The sequence below is a fragment of the Pelophylax lessonae genome (assembly GCF_965119305.1).
Source record: "Pelophylax lessonae genome assembly, chromosome: 12".
NCBI classification, from domain to species: Eukaryota; Metazoa; Chordata; class Amphibia; order Anura; family Ranidae; genus Pelophylax; species Pelophylax lessonae.
The window spans coordinates 58,388,430-58,406,312 of record NC_138779.1 but is presented as its reverse complement, the minus strand read 5'-3'; the positions used below and the strand labels follow the sequence as shown (position 1 = coordinate 58,406,312).

The 17,883-nt window shown below is 44.0% G+C and overlaps 1 protein-coding gene across 1 annotated transcript in view; it reads right to left on the bottom strand.

Annotated features, from left to right (window-relative positions):
• MTHFR (methylenetetrahydrofolate reductase) overlaps nt 1-17,883 on the bottom strand; it is a 58,242-nt gene that overhangs the window by 2,632 nt on the left and 37,727 nt on the right. The window contains exons 3-9 of the mRNA XM_082274150.1: nt 14,194-14,432; nt 12,826-12,936; nt 12,548-12,741; nt 10,407-10,657; nt 10,160-10,294; nt 9,374-9,554; nt 3,990-4,172 (exon numbers count right to left, since the gene is read on the bottom strand). Of these exons, the coding sequence (XP_082130276.1) occupies nt 3,990-4,172; nt 9,374-9,554; nt 10,160-10,294; nt 10,407-10,657; nt 12,548-12,741; nt 12,826-12,936; nt 14,194-14,432 (1,294 nt within the window). The remainder of the gene's footprint in view (nt 1-3,989; nt 4,173-9,373; nt 9,555-10,159; nt 10,295-10,406; nt 10,658-12,547; nt 12,742-12,825; nt 12,937-14,193; nt 14,433-17,883) is intronic.

Genomic DNA, 17,883 nt, shown 5'->3' with positions numbered 1-17,883 from the left:
TATAGCCAACCAGGTAAACAGGAGCTCAATCAAAACTGCAGTCAAAAGGAAGCATCCGCAGATGCCAACACATCCACTTTATAGAACTTTGTGAAAGTGTTCACCGACGACCAGGTGGCCGCCTGCATCACTGACTCCTGGACAGGAGGCACTGGGCGCCCGAGTAGAGTGCACCTTAACAGGGTAGGGACGAACCTGACCCTTCATGGAATAGGCTTGAATCACCGTCTGTCTGCTCCATCTGGAAATGGTCGCAGGGAAAGCGGACAACCCTTTCCAAGGCACATCCGTAAGCACAAATAGGGAGTCTGATTTCCTAAAAGATTCCGTAGCTTCCTGGTACACCCTAATTGCCCGGACCACATCCAAAGCATGCAAAGCAATTTCCTTCGGATGTTTTGGCTTGGGACACAGGGAAAGCAACACAATGTCTTCCTTCCAAAGGTGGTCTCTGATTTGAATCTCTTCATTTGAATGGACGGACAGGGACGAAGAATGCCACCAATTCCGACACCCTACGCGCAGAGGTGATAGCCACCAAGGCCACCTTCTGGGACAGCGTAAGCAGGGGAACCTCTCGAAGATTCTCAAAAGGAGGCTTCGGAAGGACAGAGAGCACCGAATTGAGGTCCCAAGGCGGCAACGGAGACCGCACTGGAGGAGCCGAGTGCCTAACTCCCTTAAGAAAGGTACACACCAGGGAGTGTGTGGCCAAAACCTGTTGAAAGAAGACCACTAAGACCAACACCTGACCCTTGATAGTACTCAAAGAAAGTTTCTGCTCAACCCCCCGTTAAAAAGGAAGGTCAAGATCCGAGCCACCAATGAAAAGCAAGGATGAACCCCAAGAGACTCCACGCAATGTACGATTTCCACATACAATGGTAGATCTTCCTAGAAGTAGATTTCCTAGCTTTTAACAGTGTTGGAATCATTGACTCCTCACTGACAAACCTCAGGCCAGGCACAGTCTGATCGATTGGAGTACCAAGACATTGATTGGTAGTCTGGACTCCTTCCAGTGTCCAAAGCCCCTGAGCAGAATTTTTGCCAAGGACGCCTCCCCAGCCAACAGGCTGGCATCCGTGGTGACCACTGTCCAATACAAGGGGAGGAAGGATTTTCCCAGCCGAAGTGCTGGAGAACAAAGCCACCATATCAGGGACTCTTGTTCCCGACTCACCTGGATCTGATTGTCCAAAGACTGCAAAGTCTTGTCCCATTTGCCCAGAATTTCCCTGCAGGGACCTCCTATTGAACTGTGCAAACGGAACCGCCCCGAAGGTAGACACCACCGGGCCCAGTACCTGCATGCAAGTCCGGAGGGAGGACCATCTGCTTGACAGCAGGAGACTAATTGCAGCCTGAAATTTCTGGAGTTTGTCCAGAAGGAGCACTATGGCTAAGGCCAAGTCCAAAGTCAGACCCAGATAGTCCAGCTTTGTGTACGGAACCAGAACAGACTTCTGGAAATTTAGAATCCAGCCAAACTCCCTTAGAGTTCATATGGCGATTTACAGGTGAGACTCCACTCGCAGAAGGCAGTCGTCCAAGTAGCCCAGTACTGCGTCCCCCCGTTGGTGTAACAATGCCAGCACTGGGGCTAACACTTTTGCAAACACCCCAGAAGCAGAGGCGAGACCAAAGGGGACCGTCACAAACTGATATTGCTCCTCTCCCACGGCAAAGCGGAGGAAGCGCTGGTGACCTTCACATATTGGAATGCGAAGGTAAGTATCCTTGGTGTCGACAGAGGCAAGAAAATCTCCCTGATGCAGGGGTCCCACCACTGTGCAAATGAACTCCATTATGAAATTCTTCACCCGCACAAAGCAGGTCAGCGCCTTAAGGTCCAGAATTGGATGCATCTTGCCTTCCTTCCTGGGGACTGTAAACAGGTTGGAGTAAAAACCCTGAAAACGATCCAAAGTTGGAATCGGGACACTCACCCTTGATGTAACAGGTCTTGTACCGCCCCAAACAGACCCTGTAAGCGGTTCGGGGACAGGCGCAAGTTGGAAGGACAGAACCTTGCCGGGGGACAAGAGCGAAACTCGATACAGGTGAGGGCGCACCTTCATACTGAAGGAGCTTTGTCTCCGTGGGATTGGAACAAAAGGCTCTTGCAGTGTGAATTACATCGGATTTACCAACTGGGTTCCACGGCCCCCCAGGCATGAATGAGGCTAAAAACTTCAAACCTTTCTTGGAGGGTTTATTTCAGGGGTTGGGAAAATTATAAATAAAATAATCAGCTGGATGTAACCACATAATGCCAACACCATGATTAGTTACCCTATGGTGACCTTCTTCTCTATCAGTCTCCCCCCCCCCCCCTTTTTTTTTTTTGAACGACTGTAAACACCTATTGTTGGCAAATTATTCTGTATTTATTCTTTATTTGAATTATTCTGTTCTTTGTACACCCTGTGGTGATGTCCTGTGTTTGCTTGGCCTCTGTATCATTACACATATATAGATTTCTAGCATATTTGGATCTGTTTTTATGATGCTCCACTGAACTCCACACGGCGCACCCAAGCCGCCTTGGATCTGCATCCTTGGGTTGGCCATTTGTCATCTGGGGCATGGCGGATTCTCAGTTCGTAGTATTCCTCCGCTGTTTTTAGGCAGCTGGGGAGTGGCTTTTTGAGTCGCTTGCCTCTTCTTGTGCCAGTGGATGTGTGACGCCGCACTTCCGGGGACCATGTTGGAATGCACGCCGGCAGAAGTGCAGTAACCACGCGTGATCACAGGGACATACGCCAGCTTTCTGACGCTGTCCTCCGATCGTTGTTGCCACAACTTTGGACACTGTGTCAGAGGCAGTAGGTAAACACATAGCTATTTTGGTTTGTCTATTTGACATTGTGTCACAAGTGTCAGGTAAATACATTCTCATTTTGGCTGGCTCCCTTTGGTTGCATAGTAGCGGCCGATAAGCCTTGGAGGTGTTTTGTGCCCTTGACCTGGTATATATATATATATATATATATATATATATATTTTTATATTATTCTCTAGAATTATTTAGAATGTCACCTATACTTTGGTGAACCTACTGGTCTCCTTTGCCTAGGAGTATATTTTATATATTTGCCTTAGAGTTTGAGGTTTCTATTTAACTATTTCACTATTATTAAAATCTCAGCAGCAATAGGATTGATTTATATCAATACAGGCACTACTTTGGCCACATTTTCTTTCCATAGTGATTATTAGGAATGGGTCTGCTCTTTTCCTTTTGTAGATTGAATGCTTAATCATTTTATGCCACTGCCTTGCACCTCTGCCCTTGATCTTGCTGGAATTCAGTGGTTTGGCCGGCTGGCCTTCTTTTGTCATTATCTTATTTTTCAAGAACTTTAATATTACCGTCTTTATTGGCCAAGCAAACGGATGGACATCATTACTCGGTTTTTAACTGATCCGGCTGATGTATTCTGGGTTTGCATTTACTGGAATGTAAGTGTCTCTTCAGGATTTAAACAATTTTCTAAAGACATGCCTCTGTAAACATTACTGTATGGATATATATAAAACTGTTTGTTTCAGCCAATCATACGTGTGATAGATTGCTATGAGCAGGCAGGTAAGGTAGGTGCATATTATTGCAGAAGAGACATGCCTCTACTGCAATAATAGCCTGCCTGCTTGCAGTCTGTCGTAAAGACAACTTCAGTTCCACTTTAAAATGACTACATAGCCAATCTCCCAATGCAGCAGAGGCAATCCCTCCTCCATCTTGTAGTCCTGCTGCACTTCCTCCAGCCCCATGGCAGTAGGTATGTACCTCCGTATAGACCAGAGGCTGAGTAAATACATTGAAGGAGCCTGTGCACTGCACCCACAACGCACTGATCAATCAAAAAAAAAAAAAATAGTAAATACACACCGTTCAAAAGATCAATGTTGTTGCATTTACCATTTTTTTTTTTTTTTTAAAGTGGATTAAACCTTTAATTCTTCTCATTGTATTAACAAGATACCTTCTGGAACACATAGCCCTTGCTGGGGCCCCAGCCAACAATTGGATCTGTAGAGGGCTTCCCATTCACATTAGGCTGCGAATTAATGGTCAGGATTCCTCGTTTGTTGACCTTCTCAAGCTGTTCCTTCAGCAAATTCGTTTCTGGGGCAAGCGGATCATCGTTCCAAGGCAAACAATTCACCTGGGGAAAAGGAGGGGAAAGTATGGTTAGATAACTTCTGAAGTCTAACAAAAGGCTGGGTGATGGAGGGAGCAGAGTTTGGGGAAAAATGCCAACCAGGCCACTCCGATTTATCAAGAGACAGTGGGACACAACATCTACATCATTACTAGAGCAATATGGATCATACCACAGAGCACCTATTTCAGCGGTGGTCAATTAACTAAATACAGAAGGCCTCATGTGCCGCACCCATGTCAGGAAGGTCGAAAAATAACTTTTTTTTTTCCCCTGTCATCAGTTTGGCAATAATAAGAGAATTAGTTATTTTTATTTTTTCAGTATATATATTATATATATATATATATATATATATATATATATATATATATATATATATATATATATATATATATATATATATATATATATATATATATATATATATATAGCTTTTATAAAAGGTATTTAATGAATCAGGAAAAATGGATCAAAGCAAGCTCTTTAACTTTAAAAACTGGGTGCATACTTGGGTTTTTGTAAATTTTTTTTTACTTTTTGTGTAAAATACAATACATAGTAAGATAGTAAAAAAAAGAGAAAAAAAAAAAAGGTTTGTGTGTACAAATCCATTCATAGTTCTAAAGGTGTTAAGGGGAGTACAGAGGTGAATCACTGTTCTTCTTTCATCTGCTGACTTTAATTCGTAGAAATGGCTTGGTTTACCTTCAAATCTATTTGTACCTTCAGACCCATTCATAAAGTAAACAGAGCCATTTCTACTAAGGACCGTAGGTTAAGCAAAGCCTACAAAGTCCTGATCTGTGGAATAATGACTTCGCTAGCAGCATTGTTTACACAAATAAAAGAACACTCAGATTGGCTCCTGCATAAAACAAATAAAGCAGCATGCTCTTTATACAGGAGTACAAACAATGCTCCTAAAACAATTGAGGCCTCAGCAGTCATTTTCATAGGAAATTTCAGATGGCAATTGGAACTGTTCTGAGTGGATCACACAAATGATCAGGAGGCAGAGTACATCAGACAACATGTTGCACACCGGTAGGATGTATGTAGCCCCCGGGCCACAAGTTGGGCACCAGAGAACAATATGGCTGGTGATATCATAGCAACAGTCTGCAATAATAAACCATTAGGGGAAGAGTTCACAGTTTGCAGAAAAGAAAACAGTCCCATCCTCAGATATCTTGTAGAAGGGAAAAGCTGATAAATCATCATAGGTCCTGCCTTTGCATTATTTCCTGCTACTGCGAGACACAACCATCCCCTCCCCTGGTCCCGTACTGTTCACTGACCAGCCAAGGAGTACTAGTTTATAATGAAATGACCAGCTCTATGGACTTTGAAACGTGAAAAGATGTGAAGTGGAAAAAATAGGTGTAAGCTGCCACCAATCAACCCTCAGGGTGCAAGGGTGAATGTGAGAAAATTGATGATTGGTATTGGCGCTACCTTATATGTGGTTAAACATTAGAAAAAAATGTGAGTGATATAAATTTATATACCAATGTAACCCGAGTACATGTGAATGTGAACTCAGTGAGAAAATAATAAATGGTTAAATAAGATAAAATTATTTATTAAAACAATACAGGTTAAACCAAACTCAAAGCCACAGAAATGTGATGGTGAGTAAAAAACAACAAAGTCAATCTTTAAACAATTAATTAAGAGATGGCACCTGTTCCCACTAAAGGGGAATATTAGATGATAACAGCCAGTGCTTAAATTCCTGGATGTGTGTGCCTAAAAGTGTGTGGTTATCCAATGATAGTGAGCATCATAAAGTGAAAGTGAAAAAAAGAATGTGCTTATCCAAAGACGCCACTAGATGGCGTATTGATAATACGACCTGTGAGTTGTCCACACTAGCTGTGTGGGTAGGGGGATCTTACTCCGTTTCCCGGGGAGCAGTGAGCCGATGTTCTTGCTCTAAACGCTCCAACAGAGAGAAAGCCCCATAGTGAATGAAAAGTGAATGCAGTAGGTAGAAATCCGATGTGCACTCACTCGTTATGTTGATCAGGATCAGATCGCGCCGGGATGCTTCCGCGTTCCACGGCCCTTGGCTCCTTAACCGGAAGTGACGTACAGACTACTCCCTACGCGTTTCGTCAGAGGGACGTCAACTTGGCGTACTCCCGGTCAATTTGTAGCCGCCCGTATCCAAGCAACAGAGGGACAGTTTTACACCGCCATCTTTGTACTCCCTCATCAGAAGCCATATTGCTCCTCCAACAGCTTCAGCTCGGCTATGTAAGGGAACGGCCACCATCATCATATCCGATCAATTTATATGGGCGAGTGTTGCGTGATCCTTTCTTTTTAAGGTTAAAAAACAAGACCGTATCTTTATTAATGGGTATTTTGAAACTTATAAAATGACAAAAAAATACATTAAAGAGGTTGTAAACCCGTTTAAAATTTTTTTTTTTTTTTTACATCCTGCAAGAGAAACACATAATGAGCTAGTATGCATCGCATACTAGCTCATTATGAAATACTTACCTTAGAACGAGCCCCCGCCGTGCCGCTCACTCACCTGTATGACGAGCGACATGTTCAGTCGCCCGTCTTCCGGGATCGCGGCATCCGGCCATCTGATTGTCCGGAGCCGCGGTGACGTCACTCCCGCGCACGCGGGAGCCGACGGTCACGGCACGGGGCTCTGAAGGAACGGCACGATCAGCCGTTCCTTCAGAGCGCATGCGCCAGTGACGTCACTGGCTGCATTAAAGGTAAATATCTCCTAAACGATGCATGTTTAGGAGATATTTACAGTACCTATAGGTAAGCCTTATCATAGACTTGCCTATAGGTACAACTTCCCGAGGAGGGTTTACTTCCTCTTTAATTTAAAGAATCTGGTGAACAATGGTAAAAAATTCCCAGATCTTTGACCATTAAAAAACGTTGTTATAAACATTAATAGAAAACAATAAAAAATATTAAAAGATAGGAACAATATTGAAAAATTAAAAAAAAGGTGGAAAAATTTAAAAGTGTTTTTATATATGAAGAAAAGGAAAAAACGGGGGGGGGGAGCCCCCTTTATTCTTATTGAAGAGAGGAGATATAATGGTTTGTTGCATTTCAGGTATTATTAACGTTTTGCAGAAATTCAAGAGGGGGGATGTTGGAAGAGAAGGTCCAATATTTCTTTAGGTTCTAAGTGGTAAATATGCATCGTTGTGTTACTAGTGTCTTAATAAAAAATGTGGTGAAGCATAATGAGCAAGGGGATTTATATTGAAAAACTGGAAAAACCAAATAAATGTGATGAGTAAAAATAGGAATAAAATAAGAACTTGTATCACAAACATGTTTGTATTATTAAAGAGGGAGTCTAAGAAAGGGACTCACATATGTTACAATAAATATTGCCAATTTGTCCAAAAATTTTTTTTTTATAATGATGTTGGATGAGAAGGCTTGACAAAAATCTTAGTGGAAAAAAAACAGATAATGTTACCCTTAGATTCTATTATTGGAGGAGGTTAAATTCACAAAGTATCGTGGTCTGGAGGTTAACAGGGATCTATTTTATATATATATATATATATATATATATATATATATATATATATATATATATATATATATATATGTGTTTTTTCATCCATCAGGGACATCCACCCCCCCCCCCCCCCGTTTTTTCCTTTTGCCTTTTTTTCCCCTATCTTCATATATAAAAACACTTTTTAAAATTTTTCCACCTTTTTAAATTTTTCAATATTGTTCCTATCTTTTAATATTTTTTATTGTTTTCTATTAATGTTTATAACAACGTTTTTTAATGGTCAAAGATCCGGGAATTGTTTTACCATGGTTCACCAGATTCTTTAAATTAATTTATTTTTTTGTCATTTTATAAGTTTCAAAATACCCATTAATAAAGATACGGTCTTGTTTTTTAACCTTAAGGCTACATTCACACCTGAGCGTAGCGTTTTTCGCGCGGTTTTTACCGCGATTTTACCGCGATTTTTACCGCGATTTTTGTGCAGGCGTTTTTAGATTCAATAGAGATCAATGGAAAACGCCTGTAATCTGCCCAAAAAGAAGCTCGTGTACTTTTTTGAGCGTTGGGCGTTTTGTATACAGCTTCAAAACGCTCAGATGTGAACAGGGGCCATTGAAATGAATAGGATTTGTCTTGTTGGGCGTTTTGAGAGCTGATCCTAGAGCAGAAAAACGCCACAAAAACGCCCCAAAACGCCTACATGTGAACGGAGCCTAAAAAGAAAGGATCACGCAACACTCGTCCATATAAATTGATCGGATATGATGATGGTGGCCGTTCCCTTACATATCCGAGCTGAAGCTGTTGGAGGAGCAATATGGCTTCCGATGAGAGAGTACAAAGATGGTGGTGTAAAACTGTCCCTCTGTTGCTTGGATACGGGCGGCTACAAATTGACCGGGAGTACGCCAAGTTGACGCCGCTCCAGTAGACGTCCCTCTGACGAAACGCGTAGGGCGGAGTCTGTACGTCACTTCCGGTTAAGGAGCCAAGGGCCGTGGAACGCGGAAGCATCCCGGCGCGATCTGATCCTGATCAACATAACGAGTGAGTGCACATCGGATTTCTACCTACTGCATTCACTTTTCATTCACTATGGGGCTTTCTCTCTGTTGGAGCATTTGGAGCAAGAACATCGGCTCACTGCTCCCCGGGAAACGGAGTAAGATCCCCCTACCCACGCAGCTAGTGTGGACAACTCACAGGTCGTATTATCAACACGCCATCTAGTGGCGTCTTTGGATAAGCACATTCTTTTTTTCACTTTCACTTTATGATGCTCACTATCATTGGATAACCACACACTTTTAGGCACACACATCCAGGAATTTAAGCACTGGCTGTTATCATCTAATATTCCCCTTTAGTGGGAACAGGTACCATCTCTTAATTAATTGTTTAAAGATTGACTTTGTTGTTTTTTACTCACCATCACATTTCTGTGGTTTAACCTGTATTGTTTTAATAAATAATTTTATCTTATTTAACCATTTATTATTTTCTCACTGAGTTCACATTCACATGTACTCGGGTTACATTGGTATATAAATTTATATCACTCACATTTTTTCTAATGTTTAACCACATATAAGGTAGCGCCAATACCAATCATCACTTATCAATTTTCTCTCAAGGAGTACTTGTGACTTGTTACTCCACCTCATCCTGAACTTACTTTGTGTCCGTTCTTGTTGGGGTTTCCGGCTATGTAGCTGGTGAAGACCTCAAAGACGCTCTCCTCACTGCTTAGCTCCTCCCCCCACATTTTCAGCAACTGATCTCGTGGCGACTTGCTCTTCAGGTAGAAAAGGTAGTAATCCTTCAATTCTCCAAAGGCTGGAGATGACGAGTTGCCCCTTTATAATCAAAGAAAACATTGCAATGGAAATTATATAGGCATTTTAAACATCTTCAAGGTATGTTGCAAAGTAAAAATAAATTAAAATTATTTACAGAAACTTTAACTTCCAACCATAAATTTATGAGTCATGTTAAAACAGAACATCAGACACAAAACTAAACAAAAAAAAAAAAAAAAACAATCAAAAGTTTTTTTTTTAATTTGATGCAATATTCCAGTTTAGAGCTTTTCCCCCAAGTACTAATTTTCTGTTATTCCATGTTTCCTTAGTCTTCCAAGTTAAATGATAGCTAGGATTATTCAACCTACTTTCTCTAAGCCCAGGCTGTCATGGATCTGCCCCCAGCCTTTGACAGGACAGTGAAGGAGAAGCATCATCTCTCTCTCACTGTTCTCTCTACCCATAAGCATGCTTCTTTTAAAAAGTGGTGTGTAATAAGTTACCACTATATAAATACTGGAAATAAACCGTACACCATTGATATACAGGATTTTAAAGGATCCTCATCCCCCTACCCTTTTAAATGGTCTCATTGCCTGTCCCAGAAGTCTACACAAAGTCATATCCCACCAATCCAATCTTTACCCCCGTACACGTACCAGCGCCCGTTCGGGAAGTCATCCCACTCCTGTGTCCTATGAATGTAGCTTTTCGGTCTGGAAGCCCAGAAAATAGGGCGAACATCTTCCACCCTCCTCTTTGGATGTGCGCTGACCGCCCACGGGAGAGGCCGTCTGATGTAGTATTGGGAAGAAATGTTCAACATCAAGAAACATACATTAACCCAGAAGAGGACATTAAAACAGACAAACTCATGACATATACAACAATGGGAGCATCACCCACCTTGGGTCCTCCTGCCACAACCCCAGGCGCCTCAGCACACCAATGGTAGCCACCTCCCGGTTCAGAGTGTAGAAGTGCAGCCCATGCACCACTCCGCTGTCCAGCAGCTCCCTGCACATAGACACCGCCAGGTCAATACCGTAATTCCTGATGGCAGCATCATTGTCCTTAATGGGTTCAATCACATCTGTGATTTCTTTGGGTACCTCGAGCTTGGAGAGTTTTACCAGCTGCCGCAATGAACAATAACCCTACAGGAAGGGCAGAGGAAATCTTATTGACTGTTAAAGACTATGTAAACTCTTACAGTGATCTTATGCTATTTTCTGCCTTTTGGTCTGGTAAAGCTGAACTCCAGCCTTCCATTCAGTCTTGCACAGTTATACAGGGTCCTCTCCTGTACTTAAATTGTTTACCCCGATTTCATTGCACACTGACACACATTGATGAAATCTCCCTCATTTCCTGGATGGAAAATGTCCAGCATCATCTAGCCTTTTTCTCACTGTCCCTGGCCCGCCTCTTTCATTCACTGAACATCAGTTCTTTCAATAGTGGAAGCTCAGCATCACATGTGGATGTTACCTAAGCGGATCTACATGCAAATACAGGCCGTTGAGGAATGCCCACGCTTCCAGACCGGTATACAAACATCAAGGTATTTTAATAATTATACATCTCCTCCCAAGAGCCAGCCCACCGCTTACATCAGGGTCCAGGGCTCTGAGAGAAAAGGTCCAGAGAAGTACTAAGTCAGAGTTCTGTGCTATTTTCAGGAAGCTACACACTGCAACCTGCCAGCCCCTCCCACAATCTATGATCTGCATGCATTGTATATATTAGCACAAAGACCCAATAATATCACTGGGTCAAAAAAATTAAGAAAAAACATTATATAGATTTGATATGTAATGAAAATGGGAACATATTTAAAATGTCATTAGAATGATGAGAAGGAGAACAGGAAAAAACAGGTGAAGGCAAAACATAAGCAGATGATTCTTCAGCTTTAAAACGTTGTTCCGGCCTCGGGGGGTCAAATTTAGATAAAAATACCCTCGGTACAGTCAGGGCTAGTACATTCCACAATGGATAGCCTCTGAACTGTCCCGGGTCGCACTTACCCTTTAGAAGAAATACTTACCTTGAAAATTTCTTCTCCAGAGCTGCCAGCACGTCCTCTTCTCCCAGAATGCACCTGCACCGGGGCGCGTCATCCCTGCACAGCTTCTGGGCATGCCCAGAAGCTGTTTAGCAGAGAATGCCGTGCTTGTACCGGAAGTGACGAGCGGGGCCGGTGCAGGCGCATTGAGTTCTGGGAGAGATGACGTTCAGCTCCCAGGAGTCATCGCAAGCCGGAAGTGACGGCGCGGGCCATGGCCGCCGAGGGAGGAAGTGGAAGGAAGGTGAGTATATTTTCTTCAATATCAAGGTAAGTGACCAAAAAAAAAAAAAAAAAAATGGAAGCATCCATTTCTTTTTCAGGTGGCCCTTAGCAAGCGGATGGCCCAAAATGGATTTTGAGGCCGAAACTCCGCTTTAAAGAGAGGTTCCACCCATAAGTGAAAGCTCTGCTTATCTGCTTCCTCCCACCTCTAGTTTCCCATTTAGCATCTTTCGGGGTGGGGGGGGGGGGCAGTTACCTGTTTTTGACAGGTACACGTTCCTTCTTGTGGGAGACCTTGCTGCAGCGAGGTTCCCTGCAAGTTCGGCCCTCCTTCTCCCTGCCGCTGGGTCATCACACAGTAGAGAACCGGCTGCTTCACTGCCAGTCTCCCTCCCATACAGGTAATGGCGGTGGCAGCAACCGAGAGCTGATGGAAGCATCAGGTGGGGTGCAGCCATCGCTGGATTCCAGGACAGATAAGTGTCCTAATATCAAACGTTAGCAGTTACAGTCTTTGTAGCTGCTGACTTAATTTTTTCATGGGGAGGGGGGGAACTGGACCTACTCTTTAAAATTTCCTGTATGGAAGAACCAATGAGTACACAGACAAGTCAGTCATAAGATCAGAAAAACAGCCACACAGGTGGAATATTCAGAGAAGGTCACACATAGCATTCTCAACACAGTTTCCCTTTAAAAGTGATGCAGTGCAAAAAGGCAAAGACATTCTGAGGATTTCCCATTATAGACAAACCTGGATAGGGAAAATTCCTGGCAGGATGGGGCAGGTGATCCCTATGTCTCTGCAATCCTTCAGGAACTTTAGGAAGGTCTCTGCACGGAAGAAAAGCTGCGTGATGATAAAGCCGGCTCCTGCATCCACCTTCTCTTTTAGGTGCTTCAGATCTTGCTCATAGCTTTTTGCCTCAGGGTGGCCCTTGGGGTAACCTAAACAAAAACAAAAAAAAAAATTGCTGTCTTTACCATTAACACAGAATCTCGATCTTAAACCAAAGGGAGTGCTAAACTTACCAGCAACGCAGATGTCAAAATAATCGTCAAACTCCTGTCGGATGTGTTTCACCAGGTCAACAGCATAATTAAATCCTCCTGCCTCATCTTCCCATTCTTCTCCAACAGGATCTATAAAGGAAAGGCAAAAAAAAAAATGAAAGAACAATAAAGCTATATTCAATGAATTTGTTTGGGTACTAGTTTACGATCGGCTCCCCAGAAACTAGAAGACTGAGCATGCCAAATACCCATAAAAAAATAAAAACAGATTAGCTAAAGTCTTCAAAATGCAAAAGTTTTTTTTACCTTACCTTAATATGCATTCTCTGCATTAGTGGGGGACATGGCTTGCCAGTGCTGTTTGAGTCTATGGACTACCCCAGGCACAGGTGCCCCAACAGCATTTATCTTGCTAGGGAGGCACTCAGGGAAAGGAGGAGTGGACAGTGTCAGAAGATAAGGGACCACACTTCGCAATATTGTTGCACAGAGAAGTGAAGTATACCCTTTTTATTTTAACAAAAAAAGTTAACCTTTATTATCACTTTAAAAACACGACTCTAGCATAACCTCTGTCAGGTTTTTTCCCCCTTTGTGTATCAAATAGAGTTTTTTTTTTTTTAACCCTGCTTTTAGCTTATTTGACATATGGCAGACAGAACAGGAAGTAATACAATATCTCCCCAATTCCTCTTTTTTTTATGGCAGTTTACACACACTGCTCCCTTATCCAGCAGGTCTTCTCTTTAGCACATGGCCACCTGTGCTTCTGGGTTTTACCCGGAGTGCTGGCAACATGTCCCAACAGGAAAGGAGATACCTCTCCTGATTGGCACAGCCTAACATTTCAAAGCAGAGCATGGCTCAGCATTTAAACATGTTGCTGCCCTTAAGCCAAGTTCCCATCGTTGATTACCCGACTCCTCATGCCTTGTGTTTTTTGTGTTAGCTGTCAGTCTGCCTCAGCCTGTGTCAACCACTGACACCAGGGCTTCCTGTTTAATCCACTGACCTCACAGCATTCTGTGTCGCTCAAATGACTCCAATAGCAACAAGGTTCACACAGCATCTTGCGACTCCAATGAGCCCTAAGCATTTCTATGACATTATCTCCTGGACTGGTTTAGGACCTCTTTCCGTGACAAGTGTTAGGAGAGGAAATGAAGGCAATTCTCCCTCAGTGGTGACACAGACAGCAACTATGATCATGTTCTAGTAGCGGGAGGAAGGTATAGAACCAATGTCAGAACTCTATAGCTGCTTGTGTCTCTTTTTGAGAAATTCCTCAAATCCAGCCCAGGTTTTTTACTAAATCAAGAACTACAACTATTATCATGTGTGAAGTTACTAAAATCATGTTCATTACTGCCAGTCACATGACCTCACCCCCTCGGAGAGCCATAATATTCTTCAATCCTTGATGCTTGGCCTTCTGTAGGTGCCTTGTGATCTCCTCCTTGGTATGTTGACAACATGTCATGTGCAGAACGGTCTCAAGGCCACAAAATTTGACAGCCGTGCTTGCAATGATCATGGAAGAGGTGTCTTTATCGGAGCCGGGGTCTCCTGCAGGGTGCCAGGTCACATCAATAAAGAGGGGCCCCCCAGAGCCCATTCGATCAAACCTGCAAAACAGGAGAAAATAGCTGAATAAACTACCAAGTTTTAGATTTGTTTTACCATTCTCCTACAACTACTTCTTCTGGAGGCTAGAAGAACACACAATCACACCAGAGGTAGGAATACATCGCTAGAAAATGAAGAGGTCTACCTATCTAAGGGTTTAGGGCTCATCAACACCATCTGCATTGAGTTGCTCTGATCCACACAGAGCAACACAGGCTCAACATTAGGACACAAAGTAAAAAAAAAAAAAAAAAAAAAAAAAAAAAAACCACACAAAACCACACAGGATTTTTGGCTTATTGTAAAATCCATATCTCTGATGTTCATTGACTGACTCAGCTCCTGATCTTCATAACTATTGGGTTATACTGCCCCCTACAGGAGTAGGACACTAGGCAGAAAAAGGATGGGAAGTCCCAGGGGGAATACCTCTCTCTGCTAAAGGGTACTCAGTTTAAGCAGTGTCAGGATTACAACTCCATAGAGGGGTAGGTGCTGTGTCCGTCAATGAACATCAGAGAAATGGATTTAACGGTAAGTCAAAAATCCCATTTTCTCTTTCGTTCATTGACTGACACAGCTCCTGATCTTCAGAACCATTGGGACATCCCAAAGCAGTGTTAAACATAAGGGGTGGGAACAGTGTAAAAGAAATTCCCATGGCTAAACAGTAGCCAACCAGGCAACAGGAGCTCAACCAAAACAACTGGAGACCACCTGGAAAAAGCAATACACCCTTAAAGAGGATCACGTCTTCTAAACAGCGGCCGGAAAAACCTTGCGACCAAAAGAAGCATCCGCAGATGCCAACACATCCACTTTATAGAACTTTGTGAAAGTGTGCACCGACCACCAGGTGGCAGACTTGCACACCTGCGTCACTGATACCTAATAACGGAAGACCCAGGAGGCACTAAGTGCCCGAGTAGAATGTGCCTTGACAGGGAAAGGAGGAACCTGACCCCTGATGGAATAGGCCTGAATAACTGTGTGATTCATTGGGAAAGGATTGCAGAGGAAGCGGACAACCCTTTCCAAGGCCCATCCATGAGCACAAATAGGGACTAGGACTTCATAAAAGACTCCGTAACTGCCAGGTATACCCTAATTGCCCAGACCACATCCAAGGCATTTCCATTGGATCTTTTGGTCTAGGACACAGGGAAGGCAACACAACCCAACCTTTGGGAGGAACGACGGACAGGGGAAAAAAACCACCTTAGCTCTGTGAATTACCAAGCAAGGTGATTGACAGGATAACGCCGCCATTTCCGACACCCTGCATGCAGAGGTGATCGCCACCAAAAAAGCCACCTTCTGAGACAGGAGTAAGCAAGGGAATCTCCCAAAGATTCTCAAAGGGAGGTTTCTGGAGGACCAAAAGCACCAAATTATGGTCCCAAGGCTGCAACTAATACCGCACTGGAGGAACCAAATGTCGGACACCCTGAAGAAAGGTACACACCAGGGAGTGTGTGGCCAAGGGTTGTTAGAAGACGACTGCCAAAGCAAACACCTGGCCCTTAATGGTACTCAAGGCCAATTTCTGTTCAACCCCCCAGTTGAAGGAAAATCAAGATCCACTGAGAAGGAGCGGGGATAAACCTCAAGTGACTCATACCATGCAATGTACATCTTCCACGTACGATGGTAGATCTTCCTAGAAGTAGATTTCCTAGCTTTTAACAGCGTTGGAATAACAGAATCAAACCTCTCTCCATCAGCACCTGGCGTTCAACAGCCAAGCCGCCAAAGCCAGCAACTGTAAAGCAGGATGGAAGATTGGTCCTAGGGACAGCAGATCCATCCTGAGAGGAAGCTTCCAAGAAACTTTGTCAACCAGCTGCACCAGATTGGCGTACCAAGCCCAGCGAGGCCAGTCCAGAGCCACAAACATGACCGGAATCCCTTCTGCCTCGATCCTGCATAGAAGTCTTGGCAGAAGCTTGAGCTTGTAATTCAGACGATACTGACCCCACAGGGCCACCAGCACGTCTGTGGCATCCGCCAGAGGATCCTGTGACCGAGCCACAAACCTCTGCACCTTTCTGTTGAGCCGAGACGCCAACAGATCCACTCGGGTATGCCCCACCAGAGACACGTATATTAAAAAAGAATAGCGCGCAAATGCAAAAGAAATAACTACCAAATCTGAAGACAATCCATAAATAAAAATGGGGGTTTGGTCCCACCATATGGCCATATCGTGCTCAAGCCCACTACTGCGTCAAAGTAACCCATTATCAGTGGGTCCTACACTATCCATGAAAAAGAGATGAATCCAGCCTAACCCTTGGAGATAATACTCCTTGCTGGGAAGGATGTGCAAATGCACTACAGGGGACTCCTCCTATATCCACTTGATGGTGGACACTGATTGAGTACAGGTGTGTGTACCTCTGGATGAAGGGACCACTCCCCTTGGTCCAAAGCCTGCCAACTGAGGTAATCCGCAGGCCAGTATTTCACCCCGGGAACGTGCCATTTGGCCAGAATCTCCCTGCAGGGACCTTGTATGGAGCTGAGCAAACGGAACCACCACTAATGTAGACCCCATCAGGCCCAGCACCCGCATGCAAGTCTGGAGGGATAAGCATCTGCTTGACAGCAGGAGACAAATTGCAGCCTGAAATTACTGGAGTTCGTCCAGAGGAAGGAACACTCTGGCTAAGGCTGAGTCCAGAGTCAGACCCAGATCGTCCAGCTTCGTGGACGGGAACCAGAGCAGACTTCTGAAGATTCAGAACCCAGCCGAACTCCCTTAGAGTTCGTATGGTGATTTCCAGGTTTTCCACCAGAGCAGTAAGAGACTCCGCTCGCAAAAGTAGGTCGTCCAAGTAGCCCAGGACTGCGATCCCCCGATGGCCTAGCAATGCCAGCACGGAGCCTAACACTTTTGTGAAGACCTGAGGAGCAGAGGCGAGACCAGAGGGTAACGCCACAAACTGATAATGCTCCTCTCCCACGGCAAAGCGGAGGAAGCACTGGTGACCGACACATGTTGGAAAGTGAAGGTAAACATCCTTTATGTCAATAGAGGCAAGAAAATCTCCCTGATGCAGGGATGCCACCATCGTGCAAATGGACTCCATCCTGAACTTCTGCACCCACACAAAGCAGTTCAGCGCCTTAAGGTCCAGGATTGGACGCACCTTGCCTTTCTTCATGGGAACTGTAAGCAGGTTTGAGTAAAAACTCTGAAAACGTTCTGAAGTCGGAACCGGGACAATCACCCCTTGAAGCAACAGGTTTTGTAACTGCCCCAAACAGACCCTGAAAACGGTTCGGGACAGGCGCAAGTCAGAAGGAAAGAACCTTGCCGGGGACAAGAGTGAAACTCAATCTTGTAGCCGGATCAAATGACTTTGTGGACCCACTTGTCTTGTACCAGGGAAGAACACAAGTCCGGAAACCAACGAAGACGTCCCCCCACCCCCGATACGGGTGAGA